We start from the raw sequence: 20139 nt of genomic DNA, 5'->3' as shown, positions 1-20139 counted from the left end.
GATTAATCCCGATTTAGTTGATCAGTTTGACTTCTGAGTCGTTTATATAACGAAGTCGTGAAATTAACCGAACACGAAAACAGAAAGTTTTCGATCAACGAGATAATAACTTACGACATCTTTACGGACGTAAAGAAACGGAATCAACGGAATATCGCTGCGGTATTAATCGATACCACTTCTAATACAATAGTTCATCTTGCTATATCCTGACCTGGACTATACAAATCAAAGCTTATTACAACAATTGACCCATTCCTCGTATTCTATCCGTGAATTATTTATGACCTTTGATATGGACAAAACTGTGAACTCAGCGTAACAGCTACATTATTTTTTATGCAGATTTTTATGACCAGAATCAAAGGAATTGAAACAGATATTTGGCTTTTGCCTCTTGCCTCTGCGCGCTTTTGCCTCTTTAAACTTCCCATAAATACATAGAAATCTAATAACAAGATTGGCGCCACTCGACGCTACCCAATGTAGCCGAAAGTAAAGCTTTCAAACTGCACGAAAAGGTCATCAAAAATCTATCACCTAATGTCATCGCTCAACGATGTTGAAAGTGGAGCTTCGAAACTCCACGAGAAGCACATACATCCACAAATGCATTGTACGTTCAACTCCAAATTTAAACTGGAATCGGCAAAAATCGAGCCATCGTCGAGTACACTTGTCTGCGAGGAACAAAGTGACCCGGATTCGAAGTTACGCCACTGTCCAAGGCATGAGCCGCGAGTTCGTATAATACGCGTATACACGGTACTCGCGTGCACGTGTACTCGCGCACAGGGAATACCGTGGCGCGAGCGCGGCGAGGTATAAATGGAAATCTGTATTTATGCAAGCGAGCCGCCGGTGTGTGTTCGTGGCTTGGTCCCGGTGTTCAGTCCCGGGTCACACGATAATGACCTTATTACAGGAATTATGGGTTTCCGCGGCACCGGGATAATCCGGCTTCGGAAACGGCCGCGGGCGGCCATTCGCCGTTTTACTTTTGCCTGCGAGTCTCTCGGCCATCCTCCGCGACTGGTTCCGGTTTACACATTCGTCCCGGACGAGACTTTTCTGCCCTGCCACGGGATCCAGTTCCGTCCGCGCTGCACCGGAAGAACACGTCGAGTATCGTTTACGCGTCGTTTCACGGAACGCTGATGAACGCCAAGAAGGTGGATTCACGCGGAACCTGCAGGAGCAACAAAGTTTCGTGACGCGTCACGCCGGATATGAGACGATATCGACACTGAAAAAAGTTAGACTGCAAAGCGTGTCCTAAACCGATAGCAACACTTTGGATTTTCACAATTTTAATTTCGACCGCGCTACAGTTCTCCAACTTTTATATTCCGATTTTATATTGCTCTCGCCTTGAACGAACAAAGAAAAGTCGTAAGGTCCGAACGTAATGCTCGGAACGTTCGAAGAGGAAGATGTTTGATACGGAGGAATCGCGCATGTCGATAAAATTCTCGTATTTTGTCGAAATCGTGTGAAGATTCTTTTTAACGTTAGAAAAATAGGATTGTAACGGGGTTGATATAAGCAGTGATATTTACGTAGTAAACGTATGTAGCAAAGTATATAATAGTAAGATACAGCGTCGTTATGTTTCTAACAAGTACCTACTTTAGATTTATAGACCGATGTCTCCTTAGGAAACGTGGTAGCTGTTGCTTCTCACCATTAATTTGTACACTTTGATACAAATTCGTATACTATTACCATAGATTACTAGGAAATTATTGAAACCTTTAAGAATTGTTACCTCGTGCGAAATTTTATCTTACAAAGAATTTACACCGCAGCTTCGATATCCCGGCACTTTGATCGCTCCATGGTAACCGTATGTTAAGCTCGTCTTTAGCTCGCGATATTCTCCGCTCGATATTCCGGATTAGAGTTGGATGGAATTGAAAAACGTGGCGAATTAAAGCGTTTAGTGGAAGTACAGGGAAAAGAGTATCGATTCTTCCAGGAAGATCGACGATCGCGCAGCGAGCGATGATCGTTTAGAGTCTATCGTTTCTTAAACTGGTCTCCGGTTTTTGTCTGCTTCGAGACAGGTTATTAGAACTGGTTCCGCCTTTGTCATCCGGTTTCCGAGACTTGTGGTCGGTCCGTTTACCCACGATTACCGAGTTCTCTTCCAACGAATCGGTTAGAAAAAAGGAAGACTGATTTCCTTAATCGTGCAAAAATCGCCAGCGAGAAGGTGCAAAGTAACGTTGAATTGAGACGTTCCATTCGGGCAACGTTCGTACCATCTTCTTCTCTCTCATTTTTCCACCTGTCCGGAATCGTTCCTCTGGTCGACAATTAACCGCAAATCGACGTCACTTGTCCTGCAGTGTAGTGGACTCTCGTCGATGACGAAACGACAACGAAAGAAGTCGCCTCGCGGTTGTTCGCTTACAGAACCACATCTTTTTCCTTGCAGCTCCAGTTATCCTTCTGACTGATATACAGAACGCTATAAGTCAACCACTTTTTTCACCCTTATTCGCCACTCGCTCGGTGTCCAACCATGTTACATCCATCATCGACTACCTCACTGGCACTGGCTTAATTTCCAGCGATAATTTCTACGTCCCCAATGGGTTAGTAATGGGCCCAGTTTATAAACAGACGCATCTAGACGAGCAATTATCCGATTTTACGACGTCGACGCACACGAAACACTAGGAACAAGGTAATTATTAGACCGATTAAAATTGAAATGATGAATATAAAAATACGAGATACGAGGGTATTTCGAAGATCGAAACGACAGCGACGATGATAGTTTCAATTTTTAATTTATTTACTTAGCGTATGTTGTTCATAGCGTATGTTTATAGAAGTGTTACGCGAATGAGTTGAACGATTCAATTTAAATTAAAACGTGTGCTGTTAATCGCGATCCCAGTGTCCAACATATGGACACAAAAATAGGAATCAAAAATTACGATCGTCACTGTAGTTATCTTCGTAATCTCGAAAATTGCTTTTACATAGAACGTTCTTATAGTCACTCATCGACACAAACGAAATTATTTCGTTCTCTCTGAAGAAAGAGCATCTCGTACTTCACTCTCGAATATTTCGATTTACGATGATCATAAAACATTCAACGCGTGTCGGTTCCACTGTGAGTCATATTCTTTAATTACCCTCTCAGGTAATTGGCGCGATTGCTCGTGTTATTTTATTATCACGTAACATCGGGCTCTCTTTCTCTTTAAATCATTAAGCACCAACGTCGCGTTGACGTAACGTTTTCTTTGTAATTTTCTTCTAGTCGCAATTCATATTACGGAATTCTAATGAATTCATACCGCGACTGCAAGAAAGCAATTCCAGGAATCTGTTCAATTTCGTTATCGTTCTTGCAAGATATATTCATAAAAGCTATTCTCCAATATCCTCGAAGCTAATAAACGTTAATCAGACAAAGGTAAGAAGACACTTAAGCGTCTTAATATCTTTTTATAAAGAATACGGAAATCCATCGATCGACGTACAAGAATTTTATATCTCTGTTCGAAGAAATGAAAATTTCCCAAGCGTACATTCACGTTGGATCGTACATTTTACGCTATCGTTTAACTTTGTCTAATTAAAATTTTCTATCTTTCAACATTTCAGAGCCATGGCTTATCCGGGTTGCGTTGGACACAGGTAATTTCGTCCGTTTAAGGCAAATTCGACATAATTAATCGGTTTCCCACGTGGAAAATTCGAATTTCGAGACGAGTTGGGTTTCGTTCGCTCGTCGTCATTGGTCGGACCCAGTCTACATCCCGCGTACGCTCTCTTACTTCGCGGACGCGCAATTTAAAGTCTGATTAAGGTAATATCGAATTTTCGTGGCGGGTCGATTCCTCCTCGCGTTTCTCCTCGCGAATCGAGTTTCGTCGGCTAACTCAATTTTCTGGATCGGAGAATCGAGCGCGCCGTCGCTTCTCTTGCCGGTAATTGCCAATCAATTCCGGGAATGATCGGCTGCCTCACGTGGCGCCGGTAGTCCTCGATCGATCCCTCGATCCCGTGCATTTCACCTTTGCACGAGGGGTAACCTTCCTTCCATCTGGATTTTCGTTCCGTTTTCGAACCGGTTCATCGCTGTGGGTACATCAACGATCGTGTCAAAGGACTACCTTTATGATAAATAGTCCCCGGATTTCGTATGCGTCTACAGGAAACGTGAAAGTACAAAGTCGTACAGAGCGCACATAATACGAAAGGATAAAATGTCCAAAGCGTAGAGCTTTCTATAATTTTCTACCGAGTTTCCACTTTTCTAATTATATCCTCGGAAATGTGAATTTGCATAAAACTCCGCGTTCCAAGAACGAACGATTGAATGAAAATTCAGAATAACAGCATATAATCACTTTTCCTATCGAATAACGTTTTCAAACGATACTTCACGCAGTATGATGATTTACACTGATACAATAAGAATCAAACGCAAGATGCGTATTTAACATTCGAACGACGAACCGAACATCAGGCGGTGGTGCCCGAGTTCGTTTGGCTGCAAATAATTTCTGTCTTGTTCAAGGCGATTCATTTCCTTTACTCGTGCAAGTAACACGAATAACAATAGTCACTAATTTGTATAGAAGAACAGAGGAAATAGAAGAGAAAATAATATATGCGGATAAAGTACGAGTCTGGAGGGTGGGAGCCGAAGGGATTCGAGCACCGCCTGTGCATAAACCGCTACACCAGCATCGTCTGAAAGCGATGCAGGTCCGATGGCCGAGGGTTAAAGTAGCGATCGCTTAATGGGAATCTAAATGTCAAGCGTTCGAAACGGTCGGCGAGCAGCGTGCCTGAAACGCGTTACGTTGCCCCGCGTCTAAAAATACGGATGCCGAATCGAACGTCGTGTCGTCTGAAATGACCAGGAGGAAATTTCAGAAGCCTGGCTGGTCCGGAAATGGAGCAGCGTGGCCTCCTCGTCGATTTTAAACAAGCCAGGTTAGCTGCGTCGTTGCCGGCAATTCGCAGTCTCGTTTCGATCCTAAAGTCTGTCCGTGACATCGAAGCGTTCGCTAATCGAAGTGGAAATTACACCGATGAACCGTGGCACCGGCGTGTCTCGTCGCGCGCGTGGAAAGCCGGCTCCGCGCCTGTAAATTGCCGGATATTGCCAGTCGATTCGAAACATTTCGTCGGTGGATTTTCACGAACGGTCAGTTGGTATACAATACCGGGCCGGTTCCATCGTCGATACGAGAAAATCGCTCGTTATTGGATTTTTTCCCGGTATTGAACTAGCGAACGATCGTCGCGACATTTTTTCGTTGAGAATAAACAAGCTAGGGAAAAGAGAAGTTTGTCACGAGACGCCGGCCGAGTTTATTTCGCGAAAATGGGTCGGAGATGCGCGGCAATGTACAGCAGCTGCTCGAGATGCCACGTGTCACTAAATCGACGAGTAGGTTTTTAGAAAAAGTGCCACTCGAGCCTTTTTTCCGGACGGCTAACCGCACGAAAACTACCTTTTCCCCGCTCCACTCGTTTCTTTCTCTACTCTTCCGCGTTTTTCGCTAAGTTTCTCCGTTTCAACTTTCACGTTTGCACGCCTTTTGCTCGCGTGGTCGCGTATCGATAAACAGTTCGATGACATATTTACAGTAAAAATTTGCGGTACAGGTGAAATCAGACTGATTCTGTTGGTCTATTTGTTCGTACAAGGCCTCCTTTTGGAGAAAACAAAGTTAGATAGTTAATAATCAGGTATACAGATACTCAACAAATTTCCAAATTTGTTTTGTCACATTTTCAGATTCGGTTTTCTTATGAACGAAGATTTCGACGCAATTTTATTGCTTTTAATTTCCCTTTCACCTACGCTCGTGTGATCTACCTGACATCGCTTGTACCAAGAATTTAAGTTCACCATGTGTGTGACCTGACTATAGTTCTCATTTTCTCGTCATTTTAACGAATCGACATCGAGATCCGTGACCCGGATGAGAAACCTGCTCTCCTCCATTCATTCCCTCTCCAACGATGATATTTATAGACTTCCTAATTAATAGTATCGATTATGTGTCACGTGGACTATCTACAGCTCGTTCATTCGCTCCTCGTCTCGCGGCGAGAAAATCCGCGAACGTTCGACGCGGGTGAAAAACCGGACGAGTAGATTCTCGCTCGATTCCAAAGCGGAGCTCTCTCGGTCGTTGAATGAAAAGGTTAAAAAACCGTGAATAGCAGCAGACGAAGATCAAAGAGCCGAGTAATTAATTTTATACAACGAGCTTCCAGCTTCCCGTATTTTCACGGAGCTTTTACGAAAGATGGGCTCGGCGATCTTTCAAATGGAATCTATCGAATTGCCTCTTCGCTGACTCCGAATTTTGTATCCAGTTTAGAGTCTCTTATCTAATTTCGAACAATTAAAGACTCGCGTCACGTCGCTATCTTCTTCGTGAAATTTTTTTCATTCCGATTTACGAAGAAAATAGCTGAGCTGAGCTTTTCTCAAACGTTTCAGTTTTCAAACGTTCACGATGAATAGATGAGATATTTTATAATTTAATTAAATTTTTCTTCGACCGCGCTTTTAATACCGTGTTGCATTTTGTTCCGACGTTTTTGTTTATGAACATTCCAGTTTACTCCCCCGGGGGAATTCTCAGTTTCAGGTTTATCCCTACTGCCACGCCGAAATCACGTTCTCCTAATTCCTGCAGACCACGCCATTATCGTGCGATCTTTATGATAAATCTTCAGAAGATACAAATTTTGTCCACGATTTTGTACAAAAAATATGAAAATCGTCCAAGGCTGGAGGATTAATAGAACACGGCGTTTTGTAGTAACAGAGACAGGAATTAGCGAAATTCTTCACGTTGCATCGTAATTTAAGCTACGAGAATTGTAGAGGTTAACGCTGAGTTCAGCAGAACGGTTCACTCGCCAGAATAGCGCAGCGTAGGCTCAACGTATGAACTTACTACGAAAAACAGTCGGACAGCTACAATATTTCACAAGTCGTTATCGTATTAATTGCTTTGAATGATTAAAGCAGCTGTACGATGATCTCGAGATCGAATTTATCGGTATCTGCAAGTAGCAATCTGCAACGACGAGAAACGTTCGATCGTCCGAGAAGCTCTCGGCTTGGCTTTCCGCGTTCCTGCGAACGTTTAACGATAATTGACAAAGCTGATAAATAGCAGTGAGCGGTTCGGTTTTCACGCGAAGATCGGCCAAGATACACACGGGACACAAGGAAAGGGCAGAATCATAGAAGCAAAAGGACAGAGGAACGCGTCGAACACTCGATGGGGTTAAACAGCGGAATTATTGTTATGGTCGCGAATCTTGAACAGCATAGACGTTTACGGTCACCATCGTGTTCAGATAAACGAGGAACACGGGCGACAGTGGCTCTCATCGAGAGTGAAACTGTTCTGTTTGATGAAAGATTCGAGATGATAGTTTTTCATTACAGGCAAAAGTGGAAAAATAACTCTAAAATGAATTTTTTAAGCGAAACAAGTGTCCAACTATGGATAACGGATCGTTTAAATATCTTTGTGATCTCTGCGAAGTATACGCTTCTACCAAATATCTCGTAGTATTGTTCTCAATACAGCGAGTACCAAAAATCATACACCTTACAAAAATGAGATTCCTATAATATTGACTTATCTACCTAGATTTACCTATATCTTTTTAATGTTAATTTATATTCCCCTATATACTGTGCACGTTCTGAATAAATTGTTAATTTATACAACGTACGCGTAAGAGCGAGAAAATTTCGTATCTTCGCTTTTGTCTCCCACTGTTGTACGTATTTCCAGACTTCAAGCTCTACCAATACGACCACGGGTCTCGCAATAGCGCCAATAAAAATTTAAACTGTTCCGTACGAGACGCGTAATATGTTCGTGAAAGGTTCATAAAAAGTCTACGGATGTTCGAATACTCTTACGAACCTGTATATACCTGAGCAAAGAAACAAAGCCTAACAGCTTTATCTATAGCTATCCAATTGTACGAAACAACAAGCCTGACAAATTCTCGACACGCCGGCTCTAATACAAGCCGCGTAAAGACCTCGTAAATTCGTGGCTGTGCTTGCGACTTTCCAGCGGAAACGATTTCCACGCTGGTTGCTATCTTGCGTCTGTTTTTCAGTCTCTGGCAGGAAGGAGCGCGGAGCGTCCAACGATTTTCTTAGTCCCTCGGCTCTGGAGAGCGACGCGTATGGGATTGTTAGAGAGGCGGAAGGGCAAGACATTGAGAGAGAAGGAGAGAGAGAGAGAGAGAGAGAGAGAGAAAGGAAGAGAGAAGAGAACAGAGAAGACATGGCAAAGGGTGCAGAGGGGCAAGAAGAGGCAAGGAGCGCGGGCGGAGAAAGAAGGCGGAGGTGGAAGAAGGTAGAGGGGCTACGTACAAGGAATTCATGAATACGAGATTGCACTTGGAGAGCCCCGGGTAAAAGGCTGCTGCAGTTGCTGGCTACTGCTCCACGCTCGCGTCCCAACGAGTAAAGTGGACGAACTTACGTGCACGGTCCGAACTGGCTCACTGAAAAAACTCCTATCTCCGAAACCATTTGTAAAGATGCTCCTTCTGCTTCGAGCCGATCTCTCCAGTTGACTCGACTCGACTCGACACAGGCCCTGCTCTCTTGTATATGTATATGCATGCACGCTGAGGGTAGATGTTGGTATTTAAATAGTGGCAGCGGAGACCGTTTTTCCTCGTGCATAGAATAAAAGCGTGTGTACTGAGTAGAAACGATATAGAGTGGTAAATTGGAGCTTTAGGAGGAGATTCATCGAGGTTGCCGCACCTAGGATTGTGTAAGTTTCGAAGCAATTTAGATCTCCGACTGAGAAAGTTAGTTGTATCAAGTGGACGGTTTTGCCGCCGGATTTTGCTTCTATGGTTTGTAATTTGATTTGAGAATTCCTATAAATTGCAGGCAGTCGAGGCGTACGTATATAGTCATCTGCGATTATTTTCTTGCGATGTATTCAAAGTTCATGCGTATTCAAATTCGCTGCAAGTTAGTAAGTCGGTGAAATAATAATAATTTCTCTTGGGAAAGACAACAATAATTTCCCTTGGGCGAAACAATTCCAAGTTGACGTTATATCTAAAAAGATTGGAATTCTTTTCTCCTTCGAGTATTCCACACTAGAAACGCCAAGATTCTAGTTACTTTTCTGCCAATTTTACGACCATGTTATATCTACGATCCGCGCGTACAATAGCTCCCACCTACACAGATTTTCTCTAAAGACAACGACACCGCAAAAACGTCTCCGAGCCGGAGTTCCTCCACTTGCGTTTCAGTTAAGACAATACCCGGCTGCGGCAACTCTTTCATCGCATTACTTCCGAACGAAGAAACGTGGAATCAGAACAGCGCAGCTTCCCGAACGTAATTACTGGCTTAAAACGTTAGATTAATATCCGGCTACGTTCGTTCCACGATTGCCCTTAAACGCAGCTACGAGAAGCGAGAGAACGAGTAGATAGATTTCGAGGGGATACGCGACGAGGCTGAAGAACCAGCCCTCGAGGAAACAACCTACGTGTATCTAGGCTAACAATGGTACCGATTAAATATTTCAAGCAATTTCCTGGCGGGATTCGCGTGCCTCCGGAATTCCTTCTCGTTTCTCTCGAAAGGCAAGTTTCGTTCGTTGTTGGCGTTTGTTTCGCAAGAACGCCACGAGGAGGAAGAGGAGGAGGATCGAGTTGGCCGACGTGTCTGTTGTTCGATTCGCGGGCACCGTGCACGCCACAGCGCGCAGTTGTCTTCCACTTCTGAAAAGCTAGCCCATCGATCTCCATTCGATCTACTCCCTTGGACGAGTGGACGAGCCTCGGTATAAATAGCTCGACTCGATCGTACGCGATCAACAACTCGCGTGTATTTGTTCCGCGTCTACGGCGGCAGGATTTGTTGATCCTCTGACATCCAAGTCACGAGGCGCCCGTTTCTTCTTCCCTTTCTCTCTTTCCCTCTGTCTTTTTCGCTTTTCTTTTCTGGTCGACGCGCCGTGGACACGAGTCCTAACCCTCGTTCGCCACGACGGGACTGTCTTTCGTCTCGTGTCATCATCGTTTTCCACGCATGCAAGTACACGCACGTGCGAGCCGCGTACCGATCGCGCTTCGATCTCGTTCGCGGAATCGTTCGATAAACCACTTGCCGGACTAGATGGTATTCATTGCTGCAAATCGATCGGGAAACGTTTCTCGAACGGGAACACCGATCGCCGCGTGTATTCACCGACCGTTCTTTCTTCTTTCTCTCTCATTTTTTGTTCTCTTCCTCATTTCGGGTCGTTCGATCGAATCGTTGCGTAATTCGCCGAGTCGATGAACGGTTTCTCCGGTCGCACGGTTGTTTCTTTGGTTCGAGGTTGCAGCTGGAGTAATTTTGGCGATTTAACGATTCGAAGAAATCGAAAGAGGTGTTCGACATTGACGAGAGTCTTTAGCGTTGTTACTTTCGTAACATTCGAGTTCTCGTCGTGGTTTCGAGGTCACTGGTCTTCGAGTTATCTCACGGACCGGTCACGATCCACCGTGCCCTTCATTCAATTACACGGAGCCGCGTACGAAAACTTACGATACGTCTGATCGCATCTCGCTCGATCCTCGTGCGCTGAAAGATATCGCGATCTGATACACCATTTTTCTCGAGCCGGAGGATCGAAAGATCGAGAGATCTACGCCGTTTCTGCTGCCCGCAAAATTGCTCTTCGTTTCGAAAATCTCCGCTTCCATTCTCGCTATTTATCACGTATTACCACACACGTTGTTCGCGTACGCGTTTATAAGGTTTCTAAGTACAGTTGTTTGCATTTGGTCGATGCGTATGAAACGTCGCTTTTTCGAAATTTGTATTGTTCTGTTGCCTCGTCAACCACAGGGAAAAGGGAGAAATTCGCTACAGGTCACGCGTGTTCGAAGTTAAAAAGATTTATAATAAAAATATCGAACACACGCCTGCGACGAGTACGATCGCTTTGTTCAAAGTTGGAGATTTCATTTTTAAACGTCGAAGCTTAGGCGATTCGAATAATCCTATCCTGATATACAGACTTTAAAAACTGTCAGCTGATCTTTAGAAATAAACACGAAACTCTTAAGCGAAGCAGTTGTATATCCTCAATTTCAATTTCAATTTAGCGAGGCATTTGATCGCGCTTATAGCAACAGACAGAGAAACTTTTTCCAATCGTAATGACAGAGGTATAATAAAACTATCAACTTTTTCATCGCAATTGCATCAGGCGTCTAAATACTTGCGGACGATAGCGTACGTAAGGAGAAGAAGCGTGGAGAGCGAGAAAGAAATAGCCCAGAGGGAACCGCGCGAGAAACAGAGGGAAGGGACGATCCTATCGGAAGTGAAGGATGATCCAGGTCTTGGATCGCGAATCACAATGATCTAACGCCCACGAGGATGTATCCGTGGCCCCGGAGGACCGCGGAACCCGTAGCGTTGCGATGAATTTATCCGAGGCGAGATCCCCACGTCGGATACCTGCGGTACATACGTCGCCGCATCGATACAGCCCGTAATGTGCGGTCACCGGTTCCGGTACGGTGTTATCTCGATACTTGGTCACAATCGAGCGATCGATCCCTCCACATGGCACTCCGCGACGATAAGGACACCGTGACATCGATATCCAGACAATAGAAGGACGATATCTCGTTATAACCATTGTCGCGTGCTGACTAATTATCTCGTTAAGGACCAAGCAATTGTTCGTCATAACGTTATAAGTTATGAACGTATAATACCAATTTCTTTAAATTTCTTTAAATTTTGCGAGATCTAGACGGAAAAGATAACAGGGTGACAAAAGTATTCAGCGAACTCTTATCACGCGTTGCTAATTAACTCGCATTAAGGAGCAAGCAATGGTTCGTCGTAACGTTATAAATACATCAGTTTCTTGAAATTTCGTAAGATCGTAAAATCTGGATGGAAGAAACAGCGTCGTGAGAAATATTCAACGAATCCTCGAAACTGTCTTTCGTGGTTACGAGGCTGAAAAACAGAATTCGATGACGCAAATTCTTCGATTGATCGAAGAAAATTGTAAATGAAATGTTGCGTTAACATCACGTACATGGGTAAAATCTGATTACGTCTTTCTGTTCATTCGTTCTATTGAAACAGTCTGTCGACTCTACAGCTTTATGCAAATGAGCTTTTTCTCTGTCAATTAACGTACGTTCACGGTAGGTTAGGGAAAAATACCACGGAGAGATTTCACGGAATTTCTTGCGGCGCGGCGTTCGTTGTTCCCAGAAGCTGACGCGCCTCTTTTTCCGCGTTCCAGCGGGAAAAATCGATTAGTCGTCGTCGACGCCGCTAATCACTAGGACGCGTTGGTGAAAATTCACGGGGCTACGAAAGTGAATCACCTGTAGGCGTTCTGTTCGCACCTTTAGTCGCTCGTACGCTTGTCATCGATAACACCGAGTTACCCATGATCGCACTCGTCCATTTCCACTTGTTAGCGTCGATCATTTTTCACGCGTTCGTGTTTTCAGCGAATCGGTTCGAGCGACTGATTTTTCAATGCTATCTGCCATCTGCCATCCAGTGACACGGAATGAAAATCGTGTGTCACCTGTTCCCCCGATTAAATCAATCTTTTCGGCAAGGTTGTACGAAACAGGCGTAATTTCCCGCTTGGAGGCCATGTGCATCGAGTTCGTAAATTGTAATGCGAGGAAACTTGACGATCACAGTATTGTTTTCTTTAAATTTACCTTCAAATTTGCGATTATGATCTTCTGATAAATAGATATTCGAAGATCAGTCGCTTGCTCTCTGATACGTTGAATACTAATTTTGTATAGATACTAAAGTACGTACTTGAATTACGAATTGGGAGTTTCCAGAAATTTGCAGTTGATCGGTTGATCTTCCGAGAGGCACAAATACTTTATGGCACTTGGACGAAATGTGCCATTTGATACAGATATTCGATACTTTCCACTGCTTTATTCTCTTGTTGCTTTGCTATAACTCTATAATTTCATATCGTATATTACTAGTCAAAATCATCGTTTAATTTTGCGGAAGCAGGACAATCTAAACTCGTTGCTCAGTTTGATTTCATACTTATAGCAGGTAGTGCAGTCGTGAATTGCAATTTCTTTCTTTCTTCGCACTGGATTATTTCGTCGATAAGCGTAAGACAAACATACGTATGATACAACGGGATGGTCGGAAGGTGATCTCATTCGAGAGCAGATTAGATCAAACGCGAAAAGACGCGAGAAACACCGCAATGATACGTCGTAGGCTCGCGAAACTCGTTTCCGTCGCGGCGAGGATTCGAGGGAGACAAATCGGATCCGATAAGCTTCGTTTCTCTATAACGTTCGATGACTTTTGATATTTAATCCTCGAAGACAAGCGGCGTGCCGCTTTCCCTCGCGAGAACTCGACTCGCGTTGCGTAATCTCGCGTAACGCCTGCGTCTCGGGTAAAGAAAGCTCCATGCAACCATCTGGATACGCCAGCAAACGGATCTAGTCGTCGATCTCTGTCGGAAAATCGCAAATTGCCCAGGCAGAGATCGATTCGTCGCGCGACACACGATCCGTGAGCCGAACGATCTCTTCCGAGACGCTTAGGTGAAAACGAAAGTCATCGTCCAGCGTGGCGTCATGCTTTCGACGAAGCACGAAATCTTCTTGGCGTTCAACCGTTCTACGAAATCGACATTTTTTCCCTGAAAAGTCACGATGAGTCGCTTCCTTCGAGCTTATCGACCGTTGAATACTTTCCACGGAGTAAAGGAAGTCGAAGAGCATTCGAAAGCAAGTTACGTTATCGTTCACTCGTTTTCGTTATCTCGAAACAAAGAGGTTCGTTCCGATGACGAGTCCAAATTCTCCGAGGTCGAAATTGCGCGAGGGATTTGAAAGAAACAGTCATAACGACAATAAATCGACGATAAATGGATAAGCCCGCTGAAAGGTAACTGCGTAGGTACAAATGCACGACCTTGAGACTGTATCGCATCATCCTTGAACGTGAACCACGGGTCAGTAACAGTAAAGAGCTATGTACGCTTAACCGATACATGCACTTACATTCTATGATACTTTAGCGCTGAAAGGCAGGAGCTGCTATAAGTACATGCAAATCGAGCTCGAAATAACTCTAGCTCGTGGTCTACGGTCGCGCGTCGTAAGGACGGAATCATCGATTCGAGCGGGTCTCCACGGTTAATTAAAGCGTTCGTCCTCGTTCCTCGCGAATCGATCGATCGCGTAGCTCGCGCGTCCCTCTCGTCGTAAAACGACACGTATCTCTCTTCGTGCATTTTGCTCTACACGCTATACGTCTGTTTGCAAACGTTTCTCGATCCTTTAATCAGCCAATACGTTTATACTGTACGATACGCCGCGGTATCGAAGGATGTCTATCGCATAAAGGTTTTTCAAATAAAAGTTCTTTCAATGAGAGTCTTCCGAATGAAAATACAGCGAATTCGCTTTTCCATCGAATCGACGAAATTTGACTCGACGAAACTTCCCCTCGGATCTTCTATACGTGGCGATCGAAGAAGGAAAGGTAGCGAAAAGCGAATCGAGCCCGAGACTATCTCGAGACTACCCTCCACCCCTTGCCTGCTCTTCCAAGCATCGTTCTTCTTCGTCTGGTCGGTGCGCGTAGCGAGCTCGCGACGCAAAGGAACGAGAGAAAAGTCGCGTACAACGAGGGGTGATCCTACGTTAACGAGACTTGGGGTGGCAAGTGACGCGATGCCACGTTTCCTCTCTGAAACCGGAGTCAGGGTGCCGAGAACTATCAGAGGGCCGCGTTGCAAAATCGTTAAAAAATTCTCATTAACGATAAATTCTTTTTACCGGACAGTCCTTAACGTGAAATTGACCCCAAGAAATTGTACTACTTCGCTTTCTACAGAAAGAGCACACAGATATGCAAATGCCATGAGCTTTATAAATTAACTTTTTACGAACCGCCAAATTTTGTAGAACGCGAGACTGAGTTCCAAAGGCAGAGCGCAGAGACAAAGGATGCACTTACGTATGCATCTGTAAACTTTTCTCGTCTTTCTCGTCGTAAAGAAACTCGCCGTTTTTTTCGTTCTCACTCGAGAGGATAGCCGGAAATATAAATCGACTCCGTAAAATTTACAATATGTTTTTAAAACGTGGGGTTCCGAGGAACACGCCAAACCTAACGGGGATAGTTCGTCGAACCGTGTTTCGTTTCGCCATGCACGAAAGTCTGAATGTGAAAGGTTCGCTTCTCTTTCTGTTCGTTCTTTTCTTTCTTTTCTTTCTTTTCTTTTTCACCACGGCGAAGAAAACTGAAACAACGAAAGAAGAAACGGGACGACAAATCGGTATAAAGAAGAGGCGGCGGGTTTTATCGGGGTGTTTGGTATAAGTAGTTGCATAGGGGGTTGGATGCATGCTATTAGTAATAGTGAAGACGTACCCTGTACCAAGTGGCCACCTGCGAGGCGCTCGAAAGGGGTGGAGAAGCGGTGGTATATCCGCGACGCAACACACCGGAGGTGGAGGGTGAAGGTCGGGCCCGAGGGCGCGATTTTTGTATATTTTCGATATTGTCGGTCGATTCGCGTACGGGGGTGCGTTCGAAGAGGCGGGCCCCAACAAGACGATAGCACAGGTGAAGTGGTGGTTGGTGGTGGTTCGGTGGTGGTTCGGTGGTGGCGGGTGTAGTGTATTCGCACGCCCCGTGCAAGTGAGGCAAAAGCAAAAACAACAACAACAACAACAACGCCACAGGTCAGAAAAATATACACGATTAATCGATGGACACTCGCGTGTCGCTGTGCATAATTACTAATTAGTAATAACTATATATACATACTTACATACATACATACATACGTACGTACATACATACTTACATACATATATATATATATATATATATATATATATGTCCCTCTTTATTTACATATAAAACGTAAGATACACGGTGTTCCAAGTTTTCCCAGACAAACGCTATTAGTACGTTCTGCACAAGTACAAATAAGAAAGAAATTGTAGATATAAATGCATTGTTTTGTAATCAGTGTGATCATTAGGTGGGTGAACGGTATTTCAAAAAATTTACCATTTCTGACAATACGTAGAGGACTTTCACAGTGGTAAGAGATCAAATTTATTGTCTTAAGAAGCTTTCTTCGATCTTTTTTTTGTGTTGACCTATTCATTTTCTTTTTCCTACTCACGTTAACAGAATATACTGAAGGAGTTTGATCAAGGATATCTGGGACACCTTATATATATATATATTTGTATATTTAATAAACCACATCTCATAAAATATAATATACGTATTATATTTTACTCCCATACATGATATACATATATGTATATTATTCGCGTATCCATTGCGTGTATCTTGAAAGTACAATGCGCACAGTATATCTGTGGTACGTGTATGTGTATATATTCGTGTGGTCCTGCCGCGAGAATCCTTCGGAACACGTTCGATGACTATTAACGTTTCCACCGCGCTCCATAAATCCACGGATAGATCGGCCTGAAAAATTCGAACAATACGCTACGCTCGCAAACGGTACATTTTCTCTCTTGGTACGTCGCGAGAAGCGAAGGTAATAGACGGTGGTCGATCGAGTCGAGCATTGGTCCATTAACAAGATAGCCAATTATCAATAAAAGCGAAACTCCGCGTGGAATGCAGGTGAACGTATCCATTGCAGCGATACGTGCACGTTCGCTATGGGAGTACGCGTTTATTCCCGTACGAATAATGCGAATATTCCCCTCCCCCCTCATTTTCGTCTTATGAATATTCGTCATCGAACTCGTTCCGAGAAACAAGGTCTGCTATGGGCTGGTCCGAAGCGGAAGATCGAGCACAGGATGTCCAGGGGGTGGCAAGTGATTCGTTAAGCGGACAAAGTTGGAACGTTAGTCGAAGGTGGGTCTCGACGAGTAACTTTAACGCGTACAGTTTTACACATCGACGAACCAATTGTCTTGGTCTGGGACTGCGACTTTATGCAGCGAACGTTCGCAGCGAGGGAGAGAGAAACGAAAAGACAAACAAAGAGAGACAAGTTTTCCGAGGATAGGTGAAAGATGGAAGTCGCGTAACGAGAGTCGCGTAAAGATGGGAGTTGTCACGCCGCGCCTCCGTCGCGGAAGGCAGGATAGAAAGACTACACGTGTGAAAATTCCTTGCGCGACGTACGAGGAGACGGCCGAGGGAAAAACACGGCTACAAAAATGGACAGAATGCAAGGAGAGAAGAGAAAGTGGGAAGGGAAGAGACACGGTATGAAAGAGCGTGATGGTTTGACACACGAAGCAGAAGAAGCCACACAGAGATCGGTATTTTCTAGCTCCTATTTTGTTTAGGAGTAGCGGCACGTGTTCGTGTCTGTTTCTTGTCAGTGGCGGTGCGGCTAGTAACTTATGTAGTACCTCTTTTGTGCGATCGCGAAATTCTTCGGAGCCGGACATCGCCGCGAAACACAGCGCAGGTACGGCGCCGATTTGCATTTGCCCGGCTGGTGCATCGTTACTCGTTCCCGAGCAACGAATATCTCGATAAATAAAGTGAGACGTTCGAGGGGCGCACGGTAGCGATCCCCTCGAGATCTCTTAATCCTGCGTGTGCTTCGTGACTTTCCGAGGGCTCCGGCTACGACTACCAATGAAAAAAGAGAGAGAAGAGTCAGGAAGCCCGGTCCAGTCTTGCCCGAAGAACTCTCGCTCGAATACACCAAGACGCGACCGTTCGAGAGTCCCCTGCAATTTACCGAGATCAACATACAAAGTAGCAGCCTGCGGTCCGTAACGCAGTGCGTACTTTCTTTTCTTTTTTTCTTTTTTTTTTTTTTTTCAAGAAAAACCACCCGACACCGAGTTCTTGATAGAGCGGGGGAGCTCGCGATCTCACGTACAACCGACGATTCAACGCCGTACGATACAACGAGCCGCGCTCGATAGAGATCGACGGTAATGGATGGTAAACGCGTTCAACCCCACGATCATCGACAAGTACAAGGACGATTATGATTTTTAACGGAACGCCAACGGCTCCTGATGACTCGCGATTAATGCCTTGGCGCCATGAGTGGCGAGGATAATGCAATTTGAGACCGTTAATTGACCGATCGACGCGAACGAATCGCAGAAAGCTACACGATATCCGTCGGGGTCCCGACTCTTCCAGTTCGTCTTCAAGGATCTTCGCTAATGGATTCTCGCGTGAGAGAGGTAGTCAGTCACTCGGAAGAGAGAATCGGACAACGCGGAGGCAGAGAATATCGTCTTACCTTGGGCAAGGATGCCAGGCATTGCTGCTTCACGTCCCAGACGAGCTGATCCCTCGGGAACTGAAGACACTTGCTGACGTAAAGTTCCGGGACGTGCACCCTGGCGAGGAGCACTCCCTCCTCCACCGGACCGGCCTCCGCAGTGGCAGCTGCGACTGCAGCCGCATCTTGATTCTGTTGACCTTGAGTTTGGCCTTGAGCCTGGCTGCCTTGCGGACTCGTGGCCTGGCTCGACGTTTGTCCCGTGCCAGCAGCTGACGAATTTTGCTGTTGCTGTTGCTGCTGCTGTTGTTGTTGCTGCTGTTGCGACTGCTGCTGTTGTTGCTGTTGCTTCGGTCCCGCCTCCATTGCGAGGACCTCGCGCTTCTCGAGGATTCCACCTTCACAGGTTCACATCTGAAACAGAAAAAAAAGACTCGAGTTCACTACCTCGTTCTTTACTGCGACCAGTTTTTCTTTTTGCTTCTTTTCCAGCATTAATCGACCCGATTGTGCCGTTACCGTGGGATATCGCGAAATCACCATGTCGTCCGTTTAATCGAAGAGACATCTCAAGGAAGCAGCAAGAGAGGCAGGTAGAAATAAGGAAAAAGCAGATGAAGAAATTAAAACGGCGAGGGTCCGTTCTTTATGACTACATCGAGTAACGGTAAAGGCGGATAAGATTACTGCGATAGAAATAAAGAAACGGCGCCGAGATGCCGCGACGATTTTTTAAACATCGTAAAAGCCTTTTATATCTCGCGATCCGTGGCCGTTGATACTCTGCTCGTTCGCTCGGTCGACTCCGTAACATTTTTGCGGAAATTTCATTTCCTCGATCCTCGACGAAGAATCTTGCGAAGCTCGGCAGAATTCTTTATTAAAGAGATTCGACGGGATACACGCGTCGAATCGATTACGCAGAAAGGATGGGCGTTCGCGTTGCTCGCGCGTTTTCACGCGTTTCTTCGGCATCGACGCGATAACACGGCTGGCCGTTTTACAATTCGACCTTCGATCTCGGGGGTTAACTATCGGTCAGCTAATAACTTACGCGCTAACGAGCAACGCGGCTCGGCCACTTTCACTTCGAACTTTCCAACAAGCATAAACGTCCAGGTATAGCCGTTGCGTGTATCATCGTCAACCTCCCGCGAACAAGATTAACACTCGTGGCTGGCTGTTTCGCCGGTAACCGATCGTTCCACGCGACTGCTATTATTCGATTTGCCAATTTCTCGCGTGCTTGTTTCACGAGTATCAGTTTAGCACCGGTAATTCTTCGAAAGTTACATTATGATACTAATTAATAAGATTATAGTAGAAGAATTAGTGGGCCGGTTTAAATGATTTTGATACGGAATAACCGTTATAAATGATCAACATTTTGTTGCTTTCCGATAATCGTTATCGATGACGGAATTATCGGAAACAAAAGAAAAAGATGTTATCATCGATAATGGAAATTCACGATCGAAAAAAATCCCCTCATCGATAATGATTATTGCGGTAAACAAATACGGTTTCCGGCGCTGATACTGGTTATCAATAACCAAACAAACGTTCATCGTTTATCATAGTTATTTGTAATCGGAACATTTAACAGTTAATATTTTTTAATCGTTGAATTCGTTGAAGAACTTCATTAGGACTTAGCGATCCCTGTCTTCTTCCGTTCAAACGACGACAAATTTTCGTAAGAACGGTGGAGTTCCAAGATAGGCGACAGTACGGTGTTTGCGAATTGCAAAGAGAGCGAGCGCAATATGTCAGGTGGTACGGGGGAGAAGTTTGATGGGAAACCGCAGACGCCATTAAACGTAAGCATGTT

The 20139-nt window shown here is 44.8% G+C and overlaps 1 protein-coding gene across 6 annotated transcripts in view; it reads right to left on the bottom strand.

Annotated features, from left to right (window-relative positions):
- LOC117236949 (SH3 and multiple ankyrin repeat domains protein 3) overlaps nt 1–20139 on the bottom strand; it is a 177733-nt gene that overhangs the window by 28278 nt on the left and 129316 nt on the right. For 4 of the 6 annotated variants that reach the window (XM_033500414.1, XM_033500410.1, XM_033500409.1 and 1 more), the window contains 2 exons: nt 18327–18722; nt 15482–15499 (listed from right to left, as the gene is read on the bottom strand). In XM_033500414.1, coding sequence (XP_033356305.1) covers nt 15482–15499; nt 18327–18674 — 366 coding nt within the window. In that variant the 5' untranslated portion in view covers nt 18675–18722. Of the gene's footprint in view, nt 1–15481; nt 15500–18326; nt 18723–20139 lie in introns of those variants that run through there. The other 2 variants (XM_033500412.1, XM_033500413.1) reach the window with 2 other exon arrangements.

The sequence above is a fragment of the Bombus vosnesenskii genome, unplaced genomic scaffold, assembly GCF_011952255.1.
Source record: "Bombus vosnesenskii isolate JDL3184/JDL3185 unplaced genomic scaffold, Bvos_JDL3184-5_v1.1 scf7180000013352, whole genome shotgun sequence".
Taxonomy (NCBI): Eukaryota; Metazoa; Arthropoda; class Insecta; order Hymenoptera; family Apidae; genus Bombus; species Bombus vosnesenskii.
This window is presented reverse-complemented; position numbering and strand designations above follow the sequence as displayed.